This window comes from Camelus bactrianus, chromosome 10 (assembly GCF_048773025.1).
Source record: "Camelus bactrianus isolate YW-2024 breed Bactrian camel chromosome 10, ASM4877302v1, whole genome shotgun sequence".
Classification (NCBI taxonomy): Eukaryota; Metazoa; Chordata; class Mammalia; order Artiodactyla; family Camelidae; genus Camelus; species Camelus bactrianus.
The window spans coordinates 72326915-72353260 of NC_133548.1; the positions used below are offsets into that span (position 1 = coordinate 72326915).

Consider the following 26346-nt stretch of genomic DNA (forward strand, 5'->3'; position numbering starts at 1 on the left):
CAATGGCATGCCCTTTCTATTCAAACAGGTGGTTCTTCCATTAATGTGGTGAGTAATAAGAGCTAATAAATATTGTTCTTTCCCCATAGAAAGAACTAAGATAAGAAGACTAAATGTTAGTTTTAAAGGGGTAGGAATAGCATGCTGTTGAATGTTTACAATTACACGAGTAACTGTACCTTTGAACTAGTACGCTCTAATTTCCTAAAAAGTCCTCATGTTCGCAGGACTGCCCTACACTTGGCCTGCACCACCGGCCAGTCATCAGTGGTGAGTCTCCTCATACATTGGGATTGTAATCTGAATGCTCGTGACAAGGAAGGCAAGACAGCTCTCATCAAGGTGTGTAGCAGCCAACCATGTCCACGTGAGATGGATTCGATGTAATTACTTAGAATAAAAATGAATTTATCTGTTTTAAATATAACGAACTAATGGAACTTGAGGAATGTTAACTTGGAATGCCTAGCACTTACAGTCTGTTTCTTGGCGTGATACCAACAGGCTGTACAATGCCAGAAAGAAGTATGTGTCACTGTCCTGCTGGAATACAGAGCTGACCCAAATCTTGAGGACAACTGTCAAAACACTGCTCTGCATTACGCTGTCTTGGCTGGAGATATATCAATTGCAGCAAAGCTGCTCCGCTATAATGCAAATATCGAGGCGACAGACAAGGTATAGCTCAACTGACTTTATTTACAAGATATTTGAAATACAGGGTCTTTTCTAGCTACAGGTGTTTTATTTATAGTAATATGTATACTGAATACAGTACATCAAGCCCTGTTATCATGGAAACAACTCCAAAGCCAAGGCCAGGGGCTAGAGGTAGTGCCCACGGAAAGGGCAGAGCTCTGTCTCCCAGCCGCACTTCTACCCCAGAAGGAACAACGTCCCATTAGGAAGTGCCTGGGAGTGGGTGGTAGGCTCAGCGCCTAAAGAAGATGAAGGCTTGCGGGGAGTGAAGTGATGGCAAGGGCTGGCTGCCTGCCTGGGGGTGGGTGGGAGGAGGAAGGAGCCCAGTACCCAGCAGGGGGAGCTGGGTGACTGCACCTGGGCAGGGGAGGCGGCAAACTGCAGGCCCTGAGCACCCCAGGATCCCAGGTTCTAGAATCTGGGCAAGTGAGGTCAGGTCATGTTTGACAGCCAGCAGGGGCATTCACCTGTGCTGGTGGCCACATGGCCCTCCACGTACACCTTCACCTTGGGGTCTTCCATGCTCAGCCGGGTGCAGCTCCCCTGCGGGGCTGTGGCTGTAGGTGGGGAGCAAGTGATGGCGCAGCTGGTCCTCCTGCTTTTCCTCCTGGCTCTCCCCTGAAGATTTGGATTGAATAAAGGTACTCAGGTCTAGACACAGTATTTAGAAATACTTCCCTGAGATTCTGATACAACCCTTGGTTAAGGACTATTGAATGGATACATGTAATACATGTAAATTCACAGATCTCAAAAATAAGACATCTCTGGAAGATCGGGAGTTTGATAGATGCTGCTGCTTTCAGTGCTCTCCTTTCCAGCCGTGTTAGCCTGACTTACCCATCTCTTCCTCTGTGATTGAGGAGTTTATTGGTAATATTACTGGCAGTATCTATTGCCTTGAAGAATAGCTCCTTTTCCCTTCTAACCACTGATCATTCAGTGGCACTCAGACAGTCTTAGAAACTTAGTTGTGGTGAGTGATTCAGTAAGTAGAGTCGGACCCTTTAAAGATTTTGCACCTTTTGTTCCCATCCAGGTCATTAGGTCAGTAGTTTTTTTTTTTTTTTTTAACATTTTTTATTGATTTATGATCATTTTACAATGTTGTGTCAAATTCCAGTGTTCAGCACAATTTTTCAGTCATTCATGGACGTGTACACACTCACTGTCACATTTTTTTCTCTGTGAGTTATCATAACATTTTGTGTATATTTCCCTGTGCTATACAGTGTAATTTTGTTTATCTATTCTACAATTTTGAAATCCCAGTCTATCCTTTCCCACCCTCCACCCCCCTGGCAACCACAAGTCTGTATTCTCTGTCTATGAGTCTGTTTCTGTCCTGTATTTACACTTTGTTCTTGTTTGTTTGTTTTTGTTTTTGTTTTTTAGATTCCACATATGAGCAATCTCATACGATATTTTTCTTTCTCTTTCTGGCTTATTTCACTTAGAATGACATTCTCCAGGAGCATCCAAGTTGCTGTAAATGGCATTATGTTGTCGGTTTTTATGGCTGAGTAGTATTCCATTGTATAAATATACCACATCTTCTTTATCCAGTAACCTGTTGATGGACGTTTAGGCTGTTTCCATGTTTTGGTTATTGTAAATAGTGCTGCTATGAACATTGGGGTGCAGGTGTCATCCTGAAGTAGGGTTCTTTCTGGATACAAGCCCAGGAGTGGGATTCCTGGGTCATATAGTAAGTCTATTCCTAGTCTTTTGAGGAATCTCCACACTGTTTTCCATAGTGGCTGCACCAAACTGCATTCCCACCAGCAGTGTAGGAAGGTTCCCCTTTCTCCACAGCCTCTCCAGCATTTGTCATTTGTGGATTTTTGAATGACGGCCATTCTGACTGGTGTGAGGTGATACCTCATTGTAGTTTTGATTGGCATTTCTCTGATAATTAGTGATATTGAGCATTTATTCATGTGCCTTTTGATCATTTGTATGTCTTCCTTGGAGAATTGCTTGTTTAGGTCTTCTGCCCATTTTTGGATTGGGTTGTTTATTTTTTTCTTACTGAGTTGTATGAGCTGCTTATATATTCTGGAAATCAAGCCTTTGTCGGTTTCATTGGCAAAAATTTTCTCCCATTCCGTAGGTTGTCTTCTTGTTTTGCTTCTGGTTTCCTTTGCTGTGCAGAAGCTTGTAAGTTTCATTAGGTCCCATTTGTTTATTCTTGCTTTTATTTCTTCTAGGAGAAAATTTTTGAAATGTATGTCAGATAATGTTTTGCCTATGTTTTCCTCTAGGAGGTTTATTGTATCTTGTCTTATGTTTAAGTCTTTGATCCATTTTGAGTTGATTTTTGTATATGGTGTAAGGGAGTGTTCTAGCTTCACTGTTTTACATGCTGCTGTCCAGTTTTCCCAACACCATTTGCTGAAGAGACTGTCTTTATTCCATTGTATATTCTTGCCTCCTTTGTCGAAGATTAGTTGACCAAAAGCTTGTGGGTTCATTTCTGGGCTCTCTATTCTGTTCCATTGGTCTATATGTCTGTTTTGGTACCAATAGCATGCTGTCTTGATGACTGTAGCTCTGTAGTATTGTTTGAAGTCTGGGAGAGTTATTTCTCCAGCCTCTTTCTTTCTCTTCAGTAATGCTTTGGCAATTCTAGGTCTTTGATGGTTCCATATAAATTTTGTTATGATTTGTTCTAGTTCTGTGAAATATGTCCTGGGTAATTGGATAGGGATTGCATTAAATCTGTAGATTGCCTTGGGCAGTGTGACCATTTTAACAATATTGATTCTTCCAATCCAAGAGCATGGAATATCTTTCCATTTTTTAAAGTCTTCTTTAATTTCCTTCATCAATGGTTTATAGTTTTCTGTGTATAATTCTTTCACCTCCTTGGTTAGATTTATTCCCAGATATTTTATTACTTTGGGTGCTATTTTAAAGGGGATTGTTTCTTTACTTTGTTTTTCTGTTGATTCATCATTAGTGTAAAGAAATGCAACTGATTTTTGAACATTAATTTTGTAACCTACCTTGCTGAATTCTTCAATTAGCTCTAGTAGCTTTTGTGTGGACCTTTTAGGGTTTTCTATATATAGTAACATGTCGTCAGCATATAGTGACACTTTTACCTCTTCTTTTCCAATTTGGATCCCTTTTATTTCTTTCTCTTGCCTGATTGCTGTGGCTAGGACTTCCAGGACTGTGTTGAATAGGAGTGGTGATAGTGGGCATCCTTGTCTTGTCCCAGATTTTAGTGGGAAGCTTTTGAATTTTTTTACCATTGAGTACTATGCTGGCTGTAGGTTTGTCATATATAGCTTTTATTATGTTGATATATGTTCCCTCTATACACACTTTGGCAAGAATTTTTATCATAAATGTTGAATTTTATCAAATGCTTTTTCTGCATCGATTGAGATGATCATGTGGTTTTTGTCCTTTCTCTTGTTGATGTGATGTATTACATTGATTGACTTGCGTATGTTGAACCAGCCTTGTGTCCCTGGGATGAACCCCACTTGGTCATGATCTATAATCTTTTTTATGTGTTGTTGGATTCTATTTGCTAAAATTTTGGTGAGGATTTTGGCGTCTATGTTCATCAGTGATATTGGCCTATAATTCTCTTTTTTTGTAGTGTCTTTGCCTGATTTTGGTATCAGGGTGATGGTGGCTTCATAGAATGAGTTTGGGAGTATTCCCTCCTTTTCAATCGTCTGGAAGAGTTTGAGAAGGACTGGTATGAGTTCTTCTTTGTATGTTTGGTAGAATTCCCCAGTGAAGCCGTCTGGTCCTGGACTTTTATTTGTAGGGAGGTTTTTAATTGCTATTTCTATTTCCTTTCTAGTGATCGGATTGTTCAAGTGTTCAGATTCTTCTTGATTCAGTCTTGGTGGACAGTATGTTTCCAGAAACTTGTCCATCTCCTCTAGGTTATCCAGTTTGGTTCCATATAGTTTTTCATAATATTCTCGTATGATATTCTGTATTTCTATTTTGTTTGTTGTAATTTCTCCATTTTCCTTTCTTATTTTGCTAATTTGTGCGCTCTCTTTTCTTTGTGAGTTTGGCCAGAGGTTTGTCGATTTTATTTACTTTTTCAAAAAACCAGCTTTTGGTTTGGTTGATTTTTTTCTATGGTCTTGTTAATCTCTATTGTATTTAATTCCTCTCTGATCTTTATTCCTTCTGCTGCTTTTTGGGGCTTTTTGTTCTTCTTTTTCTAATTCATTCAGGTGGTGGGTTAAATTGTTTATTTGAGATTGTTCTTTTTTGAGGAAGGCCTGTATCGTTATACAGTAGGGTTTTTCTGATTGCAGTAATAGGAAGTCATGAGCCTTCTTTTGGTTAAAGCTGTGTGACAGACTCTTGCAATATATCTGTTAGATTCATTGAGCCCTAGCATAACCAAGATGACAGGTTTTTTTTAAATTAAAGTCTAATTGATTTACAGTGTTGTGATTGTTTCTGGTGTACAGCAAAGTGATTCAGTTATATATATATATATTCTTATTCAGTTATATATATTCTTATTCAGTTATATGTATATACATATATATATATATTCATATTCTTTTCCATTATGGTTTATTACAAGATATTGAGTATAGTTCCCTGTAGTATATACAGTAGGACCTTGTTGTTCATCTATTTTATATACAGTAATTTGTATCTGCTAGTCCAAAACTGCTAATTTATTCCTCTCCCACCCCTTTGGTAACGATCAGTTTGTTTTCTATGTCTGTGAGTCTATTTCTGTTTTGTAAATAAGTTCATTTGTATCATATTTTAGAATCCACATATTAAGTGATATCCTATGGGATTTGTCTTTCACTGTCTGACTTACCTCACTCAGTATGATAATCTCTAGGTCCTTCCATGTTGCTGCAAACGGCATTATTTCATTCTTTTTTATGGCTAAGTCGTATTCCATTATATATAAATATACCATGCAAGATGGCAGTTTTAAACATCAAGACCCATGACATTAGTAACAAATTGGAATTGTTTTAATAATTTAGTTTCGGCCATCTTATGAACTAATAATCCATTTGATTAACAATTGGGGAGAATTAGATACAGGTAGATTGTAGTTTTAGTAGGCATTGGAAAAATTCTTGTGAGTCTTAATCACAATTTTTATTACATGTTGGGGTCCAGTGTTTTTGTGTGTAAGATGTATGATTCTAAAGAAAGGCAAGGTTTTACACACAAATACTTGATTTATACCCTACTGTTTGGAAACACCTCAAACATAAAAACACAAGTGGGCTATAGACTAAACATGGCCCTGGATATGTTCAGTTTGTCTCCACACATTGAGTCAACATTTAAAATATAGGAGACTTGTGCAGAAATCTACACTTTAGAACTTCTCCTAAAGAATCAAATCTGGTCCCCCTTGAGCCCAGGCTCCTATGTGGTCTGCTCTGCAGAGGTGGCCCCTTCTCGGTGGGGCGTGTGTTCTCCAGTTTGCTGTCCTCACTTGTGATTTTCACTTGGGCCACCTATGTTGCCTCTGTAAGCATTTGAATTTACAATTCCTGTTTGTATATTTTGATAAATATTTCAAGATTTTAAAGACAATCTATATTAATTTATAGTTTATTTCATATTTTGTAATAATCCCTTAAGAGTAGTTGATTTCATATTTTGTAATAATCCCTTAAGAGTGGGAAGGAATTTTTCAAATTAGAATGTATAAGTTGGTTTAAGAAAAACTTTTTCTTTACATGCAAATAATCATATTCCCATTGGAATGTCTCCAAGCTTTATGAGATTAGTCATAGTTGTAATTGGATAGGGTATACATGCTGCAGACAGTATGGTATCTTTCTCCTCAGCGTGGCTCCTTAAAAATGTAGTTGATTCAGCAGCTAAATGGTTCTCTCTGGAGCAGTGTTTAGAGTGTCAGGAGTAGTAGTTGAGCAGTAAGGTAACTAGAGAATGCCTGACACACGCTGCGATAGAAGCGAAGGTTCTTGGAACCAGCTAATGTCTGAAGTGAGTTTCAGAGAATGACTTCCCAGGGAAACTTTTGAGGAGGTCAAGGAGGAACCTTTTAAAGAGAAGGGGCATAGAGGGGCGAGGAAGAAGGGGCTGCTTGTTATTTACTTTATAGTGTATGTTTAAGTTCTTTAAGAGACTTAAGTTTTTAAATTCAGTTTTGAAATTTATATGTAATTTTACACATTATCAACTGTTTTTACTGTTTTACAGTATAACTTCACACCACTTTTACTCGCCATCAGGGAGAACAAAGAAGAAATGGTCAAATTTTTGATAGAGAACGGGGCAAATGTACATGCAGTCGACAAGCTGCAAAGGTACAATAGTTTGTTCTCTCTCTCTTTTTTTTTTTTAAATCTTAATGTTGTTCTAGAGCAGTAACAGCCAATCAGAAAGATTAACTTAATAAGAAGAGGATTAACTTAAAATCAACACATCATCAGTCAGGTAGAAAAGCAATTATTCTGCCTGGTGTCACGAAGAACGGTATGCAGCAGGACTCATCTTCCTTTATGGTAGTGACTGCTGTCATTTGCAACCTGATTTTTTTGGTCATGTGATCTTACCATAGTTCAGGGATTTCATTTTAGTTTTATTAGTATGGACTCTAATTTTAATTTACCTTATGAGACAGTGTTGAATTTCTTCATTCTTTTATAACTTTTTAACCTCTTCTTGGTACTTTTTTTTCTTAAAAAATGCATATTAAACAAAGAGGAGTTTGTTTTGTCTTTTGGATGACTCTGCTTTAAATTACTTTCTTTGAAGGATACTGATGTTATTAGGTTATCACTGAGTATCACTAAGAGAGTAACTATGACCAGATACTGTGGGCTCATCAGTTTTTATCCTTTTTCATTTCTAGTACATTTTGTTTTTATTTTTAATTGATAATAGTAGAAGGAAGAAAAATAGCTTTAAATATTGAATAAACATTCCCTTTAAAGAAGACAGGTCATTGGTGGATGATAAAGAGGAAAGAGCTGGGCTTTAGAGTCAGACGAGGTTGAATTCCCAGCTCTCCTGCTGGTCCAGGTGTGTTACCTGGGGGACATGACTTACCACCAACCAGTATGTTTCCTGTCACGTAAAGGAGGGTCGTCATACATCCTTCAAGGGGGGTTGTGCCTAAGAAAGACCATACGTAGACTGTTCAGGTTAGTGCCGGCCACATGCTTCTCAGCGTGTTAACTGCAGCCGTGACTATTTTTGTTGCCGTTTTTATTCATATTACTGTTTTCATCCTGCAAACAGCTTCTCCTTACCTGATTTCTAGCTGATTTTAAAGTATTATATTTCAGACTAGGGAAGAAATGGGGAATCCTTTAAATCTTTACCTACTTCAGATAAGTGACCTCAGCATCCTTTCTTGTCCATCAGAGGACTTTAAATTAGCCACTTCTACTGTGTGCTACCCAAGTAGGACAGGAGGCTTCTTTTTTGTCCCTCCATTTTGGCCTTCGAGGTGATTTGCAAAGATGAGCACTTGAGCATGTAAGTGGTCAGTTCTCCAGGGGTGGGCAGGATATTAACTTGGTAAACTAGACCAAATTAACTGCTTGAGTTACGCTAACTAAGTTCCTAAGGGTGAAGTTGTCTCTTTTATTTTAGATCAGCGCTCACGCTTGCTGTGTTTCATGACTCACCGGACATAGTCAAGCTGCTGCTTCAGAAGCATGTTAATGCCAGTTCTCGAGATTTACAGGGATGGTGTCCTGAACAATACGCTCATTTTAACGGTTTTAAACAGTAAGTGTTTCCATTAAAGTGCCAGTTATCTCTAAACTGAGGTTGGAAGTGACCTAACTGTTACTTGTTACGTGACAGGTGAGAGTTCCTAGTTGGGAGCAGGCACTTTGGGGATGGCAGTGAGACCCTCCCCATCACCAGCTGGAAACCAGCAAAAGGCCAGACTAGTGAGATGGAGCAGTGGGCACGGGGTTCTTTATCTCAGGATTTGTAAGACATTTATCCTTAGGGTCCTGCTGTTCTCCATTTCATTCCAGTGTAACACCTATGCGTGGGGTACAAGTAATGTCACATATCTGATTTTTCTAACTAGTTGGGTCTTGAAATGTTTAGTAGAGCAGAAAATCCTGTATTTTCCTTTGGGGACTTTCTTCTATAATCTTCCTCTTGAATTTTCCAGGAACCTATGGGATTCCCTAAGGCCACAGTGACAGTCCTCTCCCACAAGGCATTGGGGCAGGGCGAGGGCACTCTAATCGTTCTCTTGTTTCTTTTGATTCTGTTGCTGCAGCGTTGGTACTAAAACTAGTTTTAACAGGATCTCCTTGGCAGCTGAGTCTGGAGTCTGGATGTTGCTCTCTAAAGACCTTTAATAAAACTTTAAAAGAAGAAAAGGAAAAAGAAACTGGTCGTGCAGTCGGGTCATTGACCTCTGCTCCCGGGATGCCTGTGCTGATCCAGTTTCCGTGGTCTTCATGGTGATCGACACGTAAACTTCAGCGTGACAGCTTGTTTAGTTCTCATACATATGCTTGTATGAGGTCATATATTTATAAATAAATGTAGCTACAAATTATGTAGTAGCTGAGGTGTCCTGAATTATAAACCACGAGGAACACCTAATCACCGTAATTTGTAACATTTTCTGAAAACTGCCACATTTAAATGTTACACCTGGGAAAGAAAACACACATTGGGTTTTATTTGGGATTCTCAAATAGTTCCAGCATTTAAGTTCAGGAAGAAATTATTCCATTCTTCCACTATTTCTCTGAGCATCTGGGGGATACATTATCTCATTAAATCTTCGTAATACTCTTATGAGTATTAATAACTAATTGCCTAACAAGACAGTAAGATCCCAGTTTTATAAAGGAAGACTTTGAGCTGAAGAGAAGCCCCTTTTCCAGGAACAAATAGTTGTTGGTTATAGAGCTGGGACTTCTGAGTTCGAGATACCTTCCATATGTCAGGCTCGCTTTAGTTAACTTGCTGAGCTGTACTGCCCTCAGCTCATGACAACTTCACCTTTTTTCTTTTTTAGTTGTACATGCTAAATTTAAAAGTTTGTATATTGTACAAACTTGAACTATATGGGACAATTTGAAGGTTTGCTATTACCTCTGATATTGTCTGAAATAATCTAAGAATTTAATATTTTTGGTAATTGTTTTTATATTAGTATTCAAGTAGTAATATTTATTTATCACTGTTTTTATACGTAGCATTTACCAACTGATTGTCGACTACAGAGACGAAAAGATACCAACTACTCCCGCTGAAAATAGCGACCTAGGACAGAGTTCGGGTAGTAAGTTACTCTTGTTGGGCCCATCATAGATACGGAAGTAAGAGTGAGGAACTTTTGATAATGAAAGAGCAGTGAAAAAAGCCAGTGTGTAAATTTCATGCATGTTTTTATTTTTTTCATTAATTTTTTCTTAATGGTCTAGTATTCAGAATTACTTAAGAAGTTAATTGTAGGTAATTTAAAATCTGAGACAATATTGTCTGAAAAGAAATTCATTTATTTAATCATGGCCCCTGAAATCCCATATTTTTTTTTGTGTAAATAAGAAAAACAGGTTTTTAACTTTGTTGTACATTTCCCCTAACATTATAACAAGTTGGCCTTGTTACAGAACTGGATCTTTAGTTTTTACAGCAAATGGATTACATTGGGTAAATGAATGCTAGTTATTGCACAGTGATTAGCCTCACTAAAAAGTGATTGTCTTTAAAACTGGGAGCTCAGCAATACCTTCCTGGTGCTGTAAACAAATGGCCAACAATTAGAACTGCACAGCTGGGCCAGTGTGTAGCATACTAATAAGAGATTGTTTTTTAAAGATACCTAGTGATAGTGCAGAAGTCAGGAAAGCAGTGCCTTATTGAGAAGCACTGGTTACTTTTCGCATCATTACACCAACAAAGTCTCAGTCTCACCGATTGCATTCCTCAGAAGTGCAAACAGAATGTGACATGTTGCCTTTGTGAGAGTCAGATGTTTTCTTCTCTTTTTTGGGATACTTGTCATGAAAGTATAATTTTGTTAGAACAAGATTTCCTGTTCCCATTAGTTAAAGGATTGTCATAATAATTACTCAAATAGCACAACTCAGGACTTAACAAATTGTAATAAAAGCACAGAAGTACTTCACATAAAAAAAAAAAAAAGACTGTGTTGCCTAGGTGTGACCCCTAGCGTGCTGTTCAGTCTGAACTGTATAAGGGCACCTTTAACTTGGTAGGCCTGGATCAAGCAAAGAACTATTGTAGGAAATACAAAGATGGAATAGACAGAGTTTTGGTCTTCAAGGTGCTCATAACACAACAGAGTTGTCCCTGGTTAATGTCTGTATGTTTTTTAAACAGGACTTCCAAAGAAAACATTCTTATCTGTTAATTGATCCACTTAACAGATGACTATCGAGGGTCGTTTAGGTACTAAGCACCACTCTGACGTTACAGCATGCAAACAGGTCAAAAGCACAGTTCCTGGCCTCCTGGAGCTTGTTACTGTCATCCTCATTTTTATGATTTTCTTTACTTTATTCTGTGCTTACTGTGTCCCAGAGCCCACGAGGACTTTGTAACTGTCTTTATATATATTTTTATGGGTATTTAATATGTGCCAAATACTTTAAGTCCATGGTGAGGAAAGAAGTTTTTGAAAAGTGGGTAGGATGTCAGGTAAGCCATGCAGAGCGAGTAGAAGTTTGCCAGGGAAGGATGCAGAAGGGCAGTGTTTGGTGGGCGGAACATCTTTGAAGATTACATTTGGCAGAAAGGACAGCGGTGCAAAGGCTAAGATGTGCCAGTGAACTTTGCAGGGTCTATGAGTTTCATTTTGTTGGTGCAGGAAGGATGCTGTAGGAATGGTTGGGAACGAGGTGACTACGTAGCTCAGGCACGCTTCTGAAAGCCTTTCTAGTAGTATAGAAAGGAGGAGGTCTGCTGTAGACCTTGGGAGATGTGTCAGAGTGCTTTTAGCCACAAATAATAATAGGAGGCCTAAGTAACAGTGGCTACAGCAGCAGGAGTCAGGATTGTTTAGAAGGTTTGGTGATGTCATCAGGATCCCAGACGCTGTCCCTCCTTCAGCTGTGAGGCTGCTGGTGTTTGATGTCGCCTTTCCTGGTCTGCTGATTAGCGGCAGCTCCAAGCATCATATTCTCGCATGGCAGTATCCGCAGGCAAGGAGGGCTGCTTCCCTCTGCATGTTTTCTGTTAACTAGGAAGAAAACAGAGAAGCTTCTGGTAGACTTCCCCTAGCATCTTACTGGCTGGGCTACATCGCATGCTCATGCCTCAACCAGCCACTGGGGAAGGAGATGTAGTTACTGTGATGACTGTAGAATAATCATTTCTCTTTTTGCAGCTAAGGAGAGTTTACCTTCTTCGCATACTGGAGCAGAGAATATCCAAGAAAAGTTGCAATTGTCCGGCAAGGATGACGAAGAAGAAATGGTTGTCGAGTTGGGAACCAGCAATGGCAGCTGCACGGATTCACCAAAGAATGTTGAGCAGAAGAGTAAGAAGATTCAATTTGAGTCTTGGGGTTTCCTGTTATGACATAAAGCAGGGATGCACAAGCTTTTTCTATAAAGGGCCAGAGAGTCAATATTTTAGGCCATGTGGTGTCTGTCACATCTACTCATGTCGCCATTGCAGTGTGAAAGCAGCCCTAGACCGTATGTGAGCAAATAGGGATGAATGTGCCCAGATAACATGAGGCTGACAAAGCCAAATGGCGGGGTGGGTTAGTCCCATGGGTGTCGTCCAGAAACACCACGCTGTGTGAGCTTGATGTCAGTTTATGATGCTGATTCTACTAACGATTACCATTTTTTGTGAGTCTCATAAAGTTTGGTTGGGATTTTGGTCCTTGTAAACAGTTCACTTTAAGATATCAAATTTGGATAAACACCCTTTTTTTGATAAATATAAAGGAGGGGAAGTGGTTTTTATGCATTAATTACCTACCAGGAGTATACTCAGTATTCACTGAAGTGTGTAGTCTCCAGGTGTGGTCCCAAAGGAATGCTTTTTAACAAAACATTGGTCTTACACTTTTAATATTCTGTGTTTTTCTATTGCTGATATAGAATCTTTTTTACTTTTTTCTTTAATAGCGGATTTAGTGGTTGAGGTTTCACCAAGGTTTGAAGACATCTCTGTCATCAGGTAGGATTTTATGGATTTTTCAAAATATGTTGACTAAGGGAACACAGAGAAAAGAAACAAGGCTTGTTGAGTGTCCTACTCTGGGTTAGACACCGTGCTGTGTACTTGACATTTGTTACCTCGTACAGTCACCACAACAGCTTTGCAGAGAAGCTGTGCTGTTACAGCTTACTATTAGTTAGTTAGGCAGCTGTGGTTTAAGGAGGTTGACTAGTTGACCCATGATTCCATGGTTAACAAGTAGTTGACCTGTGACTTAACCATCAAGCAGCCTGGCTCCCAAATCTGCTTTCTTATCTCTCAGCATAGACTTTTGTCACTTTTGTTTGTTTAAAGAAATGAACTCACTCATTTTTGATGTGTATTTTTGCTCCAAAGTATTTCACCCAAACATGATGTTGATGATTCAAGGCCTCCATCAGATGCTGACTTAGCTCTTCCTCCCAAGGTAAAGTGTTCTCTTGTGAAATTCATTTTTCTGCTCTGAATTTAGTTTTGTGTAGTATTTACTCTTAAAATTTAGCAGTGGTCTGCCTATCATTGTTTTATGTTTGTGTTAGAAAGTTGGTCAGAGTAAACCATTTTATAAAAATATGACAGGTTGAATTTTTTTCTTTTTTTTACTTTGGTAAATACTGAAGATGAGGCTGAAGCAGAATGGACTAGAAAATAGATTGTGACAGGAAAACTGTACTGTGAAAAGGTTTCCCACAACAGAGGAAGTGTGAAGCTTGGCCAAGGATAAAGATTCTTTGACTTTTAAACCACACTGACGGGACTTGTATAATACTTGTGCCTCAGGGACATCTTCAGTGCACAACAGCTACTTACTGTGATCATCATGGCATCTTCCTGGGGCCTTTCAGTTCCAAAACTACGTAGCATGTATCTTTTTTTTTTTCCCCCTTGGACACTTTTTGTTTTGGTATCAGAGAGTTCTGAGGAAAGAGGGTTTTTTTTTTTTCCCCCTTTATTTCTATCTCTGGTTCTGCATTAAGACTAATAGTTGAAATTATAGAAATTTTGAAATTAAAATTCTGTTTCTCAAAATCCACGTTATAAAGAGATTCCTCTGTGTTTTCTAAATTACCTCATTACGAGTATATTCAAAACTCTTCATCTAATTGAAGAGTACATGTTTTCCCTAAAATAACAGCCAGCTCTCAAAGTAGACTCCTAATAACCATATGATAAAACCTACTTCAGAATTCTTTTGTGTTATAGTTTTAAAAAGTAGGTGCAGTCCTCGTGTCCCATTCTAAAACTTCAAGTTTCAGATATTTTGTAGTATAGTTATTTACATACTCATTTTATAGCCCCTGCATCAGCATACACCACTAGAGATTAGGGAACATAATTGTGCATTTCCTGGAGCACTGAGAATAAGGTCTTAAATGTAAGAAGCATTTTATTATTTTTGAATGTGAATGCATGAAGAGACATGGAATTCTGCATCATGCTGCAGGTACTATAACATGCACACTCTGTCATAATGAAATCTATTTGATGGTACTATGCATACTATGTCATAGTGAAATCTATTCAAATTCTAAAAATATGACTTAAATTTCTATTCCCTTTGTTTAGGCTGTAAAAGTTCAGTTGTTATGAGAGGAAGTATGTCATAAATGCCAAGGAAATAGATAAGAAGTATATGAGAAATAGGAAAAGGTTACAGTCTGTTTTTCAGTGTCCACCAACTGTGAGCTTAGAATTTGAGATGAAAACTTTTTAACCTTCTTTTAGCCCCCTCTCATGTTCCATTCAATATATCTTTTCAAGCTATATAATATCCTTAGAATCCTGACCACCAGTTCTTTCTCTAGGTGGAAAGCTGATATGTTAGGAACTTTTAAAATCTGTTTTTCTCTCTCTCTAGTAATAATTTGCAGTGTTCCTAGTAATAATTTGCAGTGTTCAGGTAGGGAGAGATGACCATGTTCAACTGAGTGACTTGGAGTGACAAAATTTAACTCTCACTTATAGTAGTATTTACAAACAAACAGTTGTAGAGTAATACAGGTCAGCATTATTGGGGATACACTATGAACAAAGGCCTTTGTTTTATATATATGTTTCATATATTATGTATTTTGATATTTTTATAATACTTGCTGAAGAATAATATATATACTTTCATATATAATTTATACATTTTTACATATATAATAAAAAGGTAAAACAGAGGCTTTCACTCGTAGTATATATATCCCTAACAATACTGATACAGCCCTTATCTATTATATATAGATGCTGAAATATATATATTTCTCCACATGCCTTGTTATACTTACATTTTCCTTTTTTTCTTGCCTGAAGTTTGTACTTGACTAGTCATGTCTCACTTTTTCTTTTCTTCCTCCTCCCCACTTTTTTTTTTTAATGGTTTGTCCCAAACCTAATATTTCTTTGCAGAAAACACTTCTTCAGTGTCTGTTCTTTCAGTCCATCTCACTCTGCCTCTGTGAACATGTTTAGTTACAGCTTTCTGTTCACTATGTGTGTGGCTTTCACTCATGAGTCATTGCCCTTCAGAATTACTTTTGTTTTTATTCCTCTTTCTTAGAAGTAGCTGAATTTGAACAATCATTTGTCTTTAGCTTTTTGGCGAATGGGATAGAAGTAGCTTATACTGTTTGCTGTTCTAACTCATCCAAATAAGATACTGCTAAAAAGTAAACTCTCGTATTTCCCCCATGAGAGAGAATTCACACATATATAAATCATGCAAGCACATTTCAAAATATAACAATTACTTTAAATTTCTTAATGTTAGTTTTTTCAGTAGGACTCTAAACAATAGAACTCCAAACTATCAGGGATAAGTTTTTGTTCTAGATCATTTTGGTCAAGAAAGTCATCTAATGGATACCATAATGTTTGTATAATAATCAATGAAGGGTAAAGAAAGTAACATTTTAGGACCCCTGAGGTCATCTCTCATAATCCTCACCCCATGAGAAGATGTAGGTTGGTAAATGACAGACCCAGAACTTGAATCCATATCTGAATGACTCCAAAGCCAGCGCTCTTTGTGTTAGATCATCTAGGAATGGGGAATGTTGTAATTACTTTATTCAATTTCATATTTGTTGTTCTTAAAGCTGTTATTTTCTTCTCTAGAAAGTCCGGCATCCAAGATTTGCAAAGCCAGTTCAGGCCTGGCAAGAACCCATGATAAACAGTAAGTTATTTGAAGACTGTCATTTTGCGTTTTCACTGATGAGAAATTATAATTTCATCTACCATACCTTGTTTTCACTACAGCAGAGGCAAAAGATGGTGTTTTGAAACCAGGAACTAGCACCTTCTTTGAGGACAATAATTCTAATAATGAAAATGAAGATGCGGTTACAACCTTTTCCCAACCATCAACCAAAGTTCCAGGCTTTTCTCATCCTGCCTTCCCAGCACCGGAACCTCTCATGTCTTCAGCAGTCCTTGGTGTTACAGAGGTAAGTCGTTTTGTTTTTAACATTTCCTTCCTGTACTTTTTCACTTATCATCCCCCTGATTCTCATGGGGATGAAAAGGATCCTACACAGAAATGGAAGTCCTCAAGATCACAATAGAAAACAGTGTGATAACAAGAGAGGTACACGTGCAGGACTGAGATTTGTAAAGGTTGGTGGCATAAACAGTTCTCAAATATGCCATTAAGAAAAGAAAGAATAAGGAAGCAACTGGAAAGAACAGCTGGATGAATATGAAGATGGGCAGGGGTACAAAGGGGAAGGATTCATCTAATAAGGACAAGATGAATATAAAGATAAACGAGTGTCAAAATGAGAGAGATTTTTATACAAACACAGCAGAAATAGTGGGGTTAAGTGAGAGCAGGAACTCCATAGTACACATTATGAGAGAAATCATCTCAAATTCAAATTAGAGAAGGAAAAGTCAGCTCATGGAAAAAAGTGCTCAGACTCTTCTGAAGGACATATAGCTGATTTTATGAACAACAGAAAGAAAATTTGATCCTCACCTTTTTTCTTTTTGGTTATAGAAGTTTTTTTTTTTTAATTCAGATGTAATTGATGTACAGTATTATATGAGTTACAGGTGTGCAGTAAAGTGATTTGGTTACACATATATGTACATATCTAATTCTTTTTCTTTCTTTTCCATTATAGTTTTTTATGAGATATTGAATATAGTTCCCTATGGAAGTTAGTTTTAACTTGAAGTTATTTCTTTTTTTAGCACATTTAAATTAATGAAGTGATGTCTTATATTTAATCTAGCAAATTTTGTCTCTCCATTCCGTCCCCAGTAACTGAGTTCTAGTTTTCCATGTGACTTCTCATGCTGTTTCACACCTCGACCTTTGGCTCCGGCTGCCCTTTTTAGAATCCCCTTCACATCTGCTCTTTGCACTGGGTCTGTCTTTTAAGACACAGTCTGGTCTTCCCAGCATTCCCTGAGCTATTGACACGCAGCAAGTCTCTTCTCTCCGTTGTGCCCTTACTGTATCTGTTCACTTCAGGTGTAGAGCTGTTGAATGATACTTGTCTGTGTTGATTCATTTTCATGTGTGTCTGCCTCCCCTAGAATATAGAGCAGAATCTGTCTTTTATATATATTGCCAGCTTCTCCCAGGATAATGCCTATGATCTGATGGATACAGTAAATATATGCTGTCTTCCTGACTGATTGAATGACCAAGTGTGGGAATATGACGTCTTCTGAAGTTGGGTTTTTGTTACATTTTGTTTTGTTTTTATAGGAGGAAGCAAGAAAGCCGAAAACTGGGGGAAAAGAGACCGGCACTCGGACTATTAACAGTGTTCTAAAGGAGCAAGCAGATCATAGCAAATTGATTTCTTCTGACAGAGCACACAAAATTGACAGAGGTGGTAAGTCAGTGAGCATCTATGGATTTTCTTCTCTGCTTAAAAGCTAGTATGGTTGGAGGGGGGAGGGTACAGCTCAGTGGGAGAGCGCATGCCTAGCATGCACGAGGTCCTGGGTTCAATTCCCGGTACCTCCGTTAAAAAAAAAAAGCTAGTATAAAAAACCTGAAGTGTGTAGATCCAAATATGATATCCATTTCTTCTTAAGTGTTTTTCTTTTGCCATCTTCCTTCATAAATATCCCAACTACGACCAAGTTTTCTTCCAGAAAATGCTTCAACCCTCTGAAATTCTTTTCTGCCACTTTAATTTATTGACATATTCATGAATCAAGATAGACTTATATATGTATTTAAACTTCCCAGTGGTATGTGTTCTCATTAATGTATCTGTGACTGCATTTTGTAGACTCAACATCAGCATTAAGATTCGAAGAAAAGGAAGATCTTAAATCACCCTGGGATTCTGAGGTGCTGCCTTCTACTATTATTTTCAAATATAAGAATTGTATGATGTTAAAACATAAATGGAGGGATGTTTTGACTTTGCTTTCTCACTTTTACATTTGCCCAGCAAAATTTTTTCCTCATTTTAACCTACGCTTAGTAAAGTCATTCCGTGCTACATGTCATACCACTGCAGAGTGCACTTCTGTTAATTTTCCAGACTCACCTAATGGAACTGGTGTATGTAGTGCAAAAACCAAGGCTTAGAAGTCATAGGGAATCGGTTTGGGTTCTGAAGTTACATTTTCTAAAAACTAAAGAAAATAATTCTTGGTCAGCCTGTGACCAGATGTTTGTTTCTTTGTTATAAATGAATGTGTAAAACCCTTAGTGAGATTTAGAGAGAAACAGGTTGTACTAAAAAAAAAACACACACACACAAGAAAACTGTTTTTGTTTAACCACTTTGACCTTGAAAAGACAGTGCTTGTGACTTGAAAGTATTATTATATTTGGATTGTCAATTAGAGCTGCAACGAACATTTCAGGAGAAGCAGAATCATGGGGAATAGTAATAAGCATGTGGGGTTAAAATATCAGCAGTTTGGTTTAGTGATGTTTTACTGAGGACAGCCCATTTTGGGTAGGGAAAATAGCGTGCACTGAGTACCTTTATGGCGACCGGACTTGAAGCTAAGTACAGGGTAGTGGTGACCTATTCCAAGGTGATAGCCGTGGAAAGAGGTCAGAAGAGCCTGAACTCTTGGATCCCGGCAGCTCCTGCCTGGTGGCACAGCACTGTACTTGAAGTCAGGAGATGTGGTAGCATCCTGGTTCTGACCCACTGTGGGATCTTGGAAACACTTGTCTGACTTGTTTGAATGTCAGTGACCTCGTTCAAAAACATGATACTGATACCTACCTCTCAGGTTATGTGTCGTGAACAAAAATGTGGTAACAAGTGTGAAAACACATTGTCAACTGTAAAGGGTGCTATAGAAACGTAAGACAGAATGATCACAGTGGCCACTAGTGGCCTACTGAAGTGTTGAGGACACTTTTTTAAAATCTGAAGGATAATAAAATGGGGAAGTTAGAGCGGGCATGGGGAGTTCTCATTTGGGGTATGTTAAGTGTCAGCAAACTATTACCAGACATCTCCGATAGGTATGTAGTGCTTTGGTACTTGACGCCTTCTGGGGACTTTAGATGATTTGACCTTAAATAAACTCCTGTTCCTGAACACCGACTAGCACCAGGCAGCTAGACACTGAATGTAGCAGTTGAGGGGTTAGGCTGTAGTGGCAGGAACAGAAGAACAAGTAAACAGGAACCCTTCATCAGGGACAGTAAGTCCTTCACTTAAGGAACGTGGAGAGCGTTAGGTTAGACAACAGTGGGGGAGTTTGTAGTTAGGCCGGGGGTGGAGTAAGGGTGGAATTTAGGTAGTCAGAAAGGAGCTGAGTGTGACCAAAGCTGCCAGGTGATGAACAGGAAGGAGCCAGTCACACGAAGGTCCAGGGGAGGGATGTTCCGGACAGAGAGAACAGCGGGTCCCGTCTGCTCATCACGGTGCTCCAGCATGTTGGAGTGGCCAGGAAGCAGCAAGTGTGTAACTGTCCTTAGAATCACTTTTACTATGATTGTGTGTAGAGAAGAGAATGTGCGTGATAAGGGCCTGGCACAGGCGGTTGGTCACTAAACAGTGTTCTTACTCTTCCCTAAGTAAAGCTTATGGTACTTTTTTGAAGAACTGCATAACTACATTTAAAATTTTTCTGCTGTTAATTTAAACATAAATGTTTTTCTTTCTACTTTGGTACTTTATTCAACTATTTTTCCTATGAATAAAAGTTTTATCAAATAATCGTTAGATTCTGCTAAGCCTTTGTTTACTGAAATGTAGCAGTTTCCACAGTGTTCTTTTAATACTCAACATGACAGACTCCAAGGCTTCTTTTCATGCCAAGTATGTTATTTTAATATTAAAAGCAGTATCTGTCCTAAGAAACAGTTTAAATTTATAGCATGTATACTTATTAAAGAATATATTTAAATATGTATGTTTTTAATTTTATTTTTTATTGAAGTGTAGTCAGTTTATAAAGTTAGTTTCAAGTTTACTGCAAAGCAATTCAGTTATACATATAAAAATGTGTATTTTTTAAAATGTCCTCTTCTTTTGTCGAGGAATGCAGAATGGAATTAGGTATTTTGAAGTTAATTCTTTGTTGAAATCTGCACATAAATCAGTATTTTGTCTATGAAAATATTTGCTCTGGCTTTCCATGCTCAGTTTACAGAGTCAGAAGCCAACTGAAGATAAAAGATAGACTTGATCTAGAGAGTCTATATGAAATTTTCTCTTTAAATGTTTGGGTTTCCAGGATATGCTTATTTTGTTTTTAAGCCTAATTGCTTTTAAAGTAGGAAATTTAAAAATAATAATAAGGTAGGAAACACAGGTATTTTCTTAGAAAGGGATAAGGGAATCTTTATGCAACTCATTATTAATATTAATTTTAACAGAGTACCTCCGAGATTCAACTACGGAGCCATGTTGGTCATTTATCTGGAGCTGCAGGTCTAAGAGAAAAAAATACATTAAATGGACAAATAGAAAGTAAGCACTGTATTTTATAAAGAAGTCATTTGACAGAATGTTGATTTAAAACAAGGATTTGGATCTGTTCTCTCAACCAAAGAAAATCACCTGTTGAACGTATAGTGAGAAAAAAGAGGAGGAAAGGAAGTAAATTGTATATCTTATCGGGTGTCAGCAAGAGATTAAACTAGAATGCTGTTTAAGGAGCTCAGTTGTTAGCTTTCTTTCAAGATGCTCTGTGACCTGAGGACAGTCAGGAAATCAGGAGGAGGGAAGGAGGGAGCGAAGAATGAGAGAGGTAGAGAGGAGGGGAGAAAATGAAGGAAAAGGAGGGGGGGGTCCCTGGCAGGAGGTGGTAATGAATGTAGAATAGTTCTTTAGAAGAAGGAAGAGGAGTGTTTGAAATGAGGTGGGTATGAAGTGAGCTGCTTCCAGCACCAAAGCTTGTCCGGGAAGCTCAGCAGAATGTTCCACTCCCCCGTCCCCCGATCATTAGGAAGGCGGTGAGGACTGCGGTACCTGATCACACAGAGCTGGGTGTGCCTGCCGTGGGTGAGCACAGGCGTGTGTGGTCAGCTGTCAGTGTCTGGACCTTCGTGTCATGCAGCGTGCTGCTGCCTTATAGGATGGTGTCTCATAGGCCAACAGAAGAGAGTGGGAAAGAGGAAGAGGGCAGGGTGCGTTCCGGGGAGGTCAGGGGCGCTGGAGCCTGGTAAAGAGTCCACTGGAAAGTCTGCAACTCCTGATGCAGCTTTCGGGGAAGTGTTACAGTGAGACGCGTGCGGCTGGATTTCAGAAGGATCAGTTAAGTCCGAGTGCTGCAGAAGCAGACTCGGTATAGACCAGAGTTTCTCATATTTTACTCAGTCACCTGGGGACCCAGTGAAAAGTGCACATTCTGAGCAGTGGGTCTGTGTTTCTAACAAGCTCTCAGGTGATGCCCTTGTTGCTGGTCTTCAGATCACGCTCAAAGGGTAGACTTGTGTTTAAGGGAATCTAGAAGACGAGCCGCTGGGGAGTTAAAGACATAACAGCATCAAGGAAAAGCACAATTTTGTTTTTCTTTCTGAGCACGTTCATAGCCAGAGCGAGGCAAAGAGTTGAAGTAGAAATTAGAGATGTAAGCTACTGCTGCTAAGCAGAGAGGGAAAAGAAGTGGTGGGCATCATCTGTCCAAAGAATAGAGAAGGGGAAGAATTAAGACCACAGATCTAGAGGTACCTTTGAAGAGGAAAGTGAAAGGAAGGAAGGAGGGAAAAAAGGCCGCAGGTAGGTGATTTTGGAATTGAGGGGAAACTTGCGAGAACTCCTTTTCGATGGCGTCAGTATATTTATAGAGAAGCAAGGTTAGATCATTGCCACTCCAGAGAATACTGGAATCAGGAGGCGGCCTAGAATTGGGGTAAACCACAGCTACTCCTCCTATCAGGCTTCAAAGATATATGTTGTATTGGTATTTGTTACTCAAGTGAGATTAATTTGAATATGAAGCATTGGCTGTGGTTTTTTTTTTTTTTTTCTTTACTGATACCTGATTTTTTGATAAGATAGTTGTTTCACAGAAATGCTTTTAAACATTAGCCTGATTTACCAAACCAATTTTGGAAATGATAGAAATTAATAGAATTCATTCCATAAATGCTAAAGTTGTTATTTTCAGTGAATACTACACAGGTTTTGAAATATAAAAGACTTTTAATGTCTAATAATTCTGTGGCAATGAATTTTTTTTTGATCACCAGATTTCAATATTGAAAACTCAGTATACATTCTTTCTTGCATGAGTGGATCAAGAAACTTTGATGGCTAGAGGATCCAAGAAATGTAGGCATACCAACAGCCCATGTGGGTATGGAAAAAAATGGTTATGAACGATTATTCTACAAGTGTGTATCCAAGCCGATCAATTCATAACACTTTCTCTGACGAGAAGTGAATTGCACATTGAAATGAACTGCCATCACAGCTGTGGACTTCCTAAATCACAGGACGAATTGAAGAGCGTGGTAAATACTTGTAGTCTAATGGTGTCAGTCGCATGGAAGATGTGCTGTTGCGTTTTACCGTCAGCTTTCACATTTGTCTTCTTGGAGCCGTGACTTGCTCCTCTGTTTGGAGATTGCTTTTCTCCTCCTCAGGCAGCATGTTCACACTGGTACATGTGCACGTTTCTAGTTTATAAAGTCATTTGAAACATAATCGTACTTTTGAGATCTTACCTGCATGTTTTGTTAAACCTATATTCCTGCTCTTTATTCAGTGTCTATAATGGATTTCTATTTCTGCCTTGTTGCTGTCCTAACTGCCCCTGAAAAACAAAACACCGAAACGTAACGTGTTCATTTCCAAAGCAAGCATGAGGATTGCGCTCAGTACTAACTGCATGACTGGATAGTTGGCTTTCATATTTACTTATAATTGATTATGTGTCCCTTTTGGCTTTTAGATTCTACTGAAAAGTATCCTCACCTGAAGGTAAAAACTTTTATACTTTTATCTTGAATTTTTTTTTTTTTTTAATGAGGGTACTGGGAATTTAGCCTAGGACCTCATGCACTGCTAAGCAGGCAGTCTGCCACTGAGCTAGACCCTCCCCCCTTGAATTATTACTACAGATTGTATCAAATGTACATTATTAATCGGTTTGTTTCAAAAACCATTCAGCCTGCAGTTGGAGTGAAAGATTCTGTTCCTAAAAAAACAGGAGCAATGAAGAATTTTCAAAGATTCAAATCAGGTAAATTTTGCAATACAAATTTAACTCTGAAATGAAGTACAGTGTTCTTCTTCCTAACTCCTTTTGCTTTTTCAAATTTAATTGAAAGATGACATAAGTAAGGCAGATGTTATGATCGGTATCCATGTTTGAAAAATACATATAAGCATAAGAAATAGATTTTTAAAATGTCAGCTTTGACTCGGATGTTTCTATTGATGTTGGGAGACACTAAAGTGCTCAGTTTGGAGTCCGTATACTTCTCGGGGATTCTGAGAGATTGATTATTTGGTTCTAAGATTTTTCCAGTTTTAAAATGCTTAATTGAATTCTGACCTTTACATAGGGTAAAGCTTCACTTGCTAACATGTCAGTCATATTTCACTTTAATTATTTCATCTAGTGCTATCACATTGACGATATTTATTTTTATATTTACTTATTAATGGAGGTCCTAGGGATTGAACCCAGAACCTTGTACATGCTAAGCATGTGCTCTACCACTGAGCTATTTCCCTAGCCCAAAGATCTTAAGCCAACTGAATGTTTTGATTAGGAGTGTGTGTGTGTGTGTGTGTGTTGTCTTTGATTATTAAAAATGATGGAAGTTATTAGTCCTACCTTAGTATTTGGTAGACGTGATCTTTTGAAACAATAATCCTAAAAGTTCTGGGGTGTAGGACATTTCTTTATAGTATTAAAAGTTATTGAGAATTCTGAAGAACTTTTAAGTGGGTTGTATCTATTGATGTTTAGTATGTTAGAAAATGAAACTGAAAGATTTAAAAAACAAGCACACACAAGCATTCCATTAGCCATTAGAGCTATGATGTTATCATATGTCATGTATCTGGAAACCTCCACTGCACACTTAACGGAGAATGAGAATGAAAATAGCGTTCAGTATTATTGTGAAATTAGTTTTGACCTCCTGGACTCCGTAGATGGAGGGAACTTGGGGCTTCAGGGCTTGTCAGATGACACTTGAGAACTGCTGTTTTAAACAGGGCTCATGGATGTGAAATGATAAAGGGGCCCTTGTGATGAAGTGGGCTTTAAAGTTCACGTCTACATTTCTTGCCTTTTTTTCTTTAACTTGTCTCTAAAAGTTTACATCTAACAACTTAATTCTTTTAAGAAAAGGAAAATATTTTTGTTATATATTCCCTGCCTCGTGGCACTCTGTACTCTTTGGATCTAGTTTGTACCTAGACTTATCCTATTTTTATATGAAAAAAATTAGTCACTCAAGGCTATCCTTTCTTATATAAATTTATGATGTTTATCCAAGGCTTAAGGTAAGAATTCTGAAGATATTGGTACATTGGGGAAAGACTGTCTCATTGTAATTTAAGTAGTACCATTCAGTAAATTTTTCTTAAAGCCCATGTGTCTAGGACACAATACTGTCATGCATATTTAAAAGTCTAGTAAATGGCTGGTTAGACATACATTTTGTTAATGAAAAAATTCATATGTTGAAGAATCATAATTATTCATAAAGCTCTTATGGAATATAGACTGTTTTATAGAAAGTGATGAGTGAATCCAAATAAGTAATACTAGGAAATTAAAAGTAGGAAAAAGAGAGACAGTGGTTCCCTATGTGAACAGCAATGACATGTAAAGTACAACCAGCTGGGAAGGAGCAGTGTGTATGGGGGGAGAGGAGGATGTGGGGCTGCTGCTCTGGAAAGAGAATTTGTGTAAGTTAGTCAAGTTTGTATTGTTATTCACATTCTGATATGTGGAAACTTTGTTTTCAGATCATTCAGACTGGGATTCTAGTTTGAGCCTCAATAATGAGGCTGGTCAAAGAGCTGAGCATTTGAAAGTTAATAAATGTCCGTTGGTATCACAATCAGTGACCACAAACCAGTCAGCACCCACAGAACTGAGGCAGACGGCCCTACTAGATAAAGACCGGATGAATATTGAAGCCGTGTCTCTGTCAGAAAATGCAGCGCTCCGTGGCCTGTGTGAATCACAGCTGCCAGAGAACAGAAGCAGCCAAGAAGGTAATAAAGCAGCATAGAGAACTAGCCATAGTCTACCTGTGCGTGGCTTCACCATACTCTGACTTTGCAGAAATCACTTTGTGGCAGGATCGCCTTTGTGTTTACTCCTTTTATGCAACCTACAACCAGACAGTACCTTTTGGCATGACATTTACATTCATCCTCTGACCAAAGCAACATATTAAATAGCAAAGAGAATTAGGAGAAAGTAAGTTCATTCAGACTAGTATTTAGCACACTCCTGAGAGCGGGTAGGAGGATGATGTCCAGAGCTTTGTGACTAGTTGGGAAACCTAGGTGGACATCCAAAGATTCCCTTCTGAAAATATGGTTTCTTAGCTTTTTTATCTAGCTCTGAATTTTTAAGTGTTTGTTATAGCTATATTCAGTGTAACTGAAAAAGCACCTCTGCAACTAAATATCAAAATATTTCTGGTATATTCTCTGCCTTTCTGTATTTTAGAAGTGGCTTTCCCAGCGGTAGTGGCAGTCATTGGGAATTTGCTACACAGGACCTCCTTCTTAACTGTGTCCACGTAGTATATCAGCTTGTTTTATTATTTTTAATGGATTGACAGGGCGAAAAGGATATTGGTTTTTAAGGAGTGCTTTATCACTTAAAAATAATCTATGGAATATCAATTCTAATTCTCCTAGGATAGCCAGTCTGTTGATTAACCACATCTAATATGTGTTCTACTTTATATATCAATTAATTTAGTGCCTTAATGAGTGATATAATCAGAGCTGTAGTAGAAAGTCATACAATATTTTTTCTGCTCCTATAGTTTTTTCTTTTCTTTCCTTACCTGTAGAATTAATGTCGTATTTACAAAAGATTCTCAGTTATCTCCTATAGTAGTGA

The 26346-nt window shown here is 38.1% G+C and overlaps 1 protein-coding gene across 1 annotated transcript in view; it reads left to right on the forward strand.

The window, feature by feature from the left end:
• Positions 1-26346, forward strand: part of LOC141578993 (ankyrin repeat domain-containing protein 26-like) — an 80230-nt gene that overhangs the window by 19156 nt on the left and 34728 nt on the right. The window contains exons 8-23 of the mRNA XM_074373094.1: positions 228-342; positions 505-678; positions 6898-7004; positions 8299-8436; positions 9882-9967; positions 12038-12190; positions 12792-12843; positions 13222-13291; positions 15967-16027; positions 16111-16298; positions 17570-17699; positions 18105-18166; positions 20672-20765; positions 23194-23222; positions 23412-23484; positions 25230-25481. Of these exons, the coding sequence (XP_074229195.1) occupies positions 228-342; positions 505-678; positions 6898-7004; positions 8299-8436; positions 9882-9967; positions 12038-12190; positions 12792-12843; positions 13222-13291; positions 15967-16027; positions 16111-16298; positions 17570-17699; positions 18105-18166; positions 20672-20765; positions 23194-23222; positions 23412-23484; positions 25230-25481 (1784 nt within the window). The remainder of the gene's footprint in view (positions 1-227; positions 343-504; positions 679-6897; positions 7005-8298; positions 8437-9881; positions 9968-12037; positions 12191-12791; positions 12844-13221; positions 13292-15966; positions 16028-16110; positions 16299-17569; positions 17700-18104; positions 18167-20671; positions 20766-23193; positions 23223-23411; positions 23485-25229; positions 25482-26346) is intronic.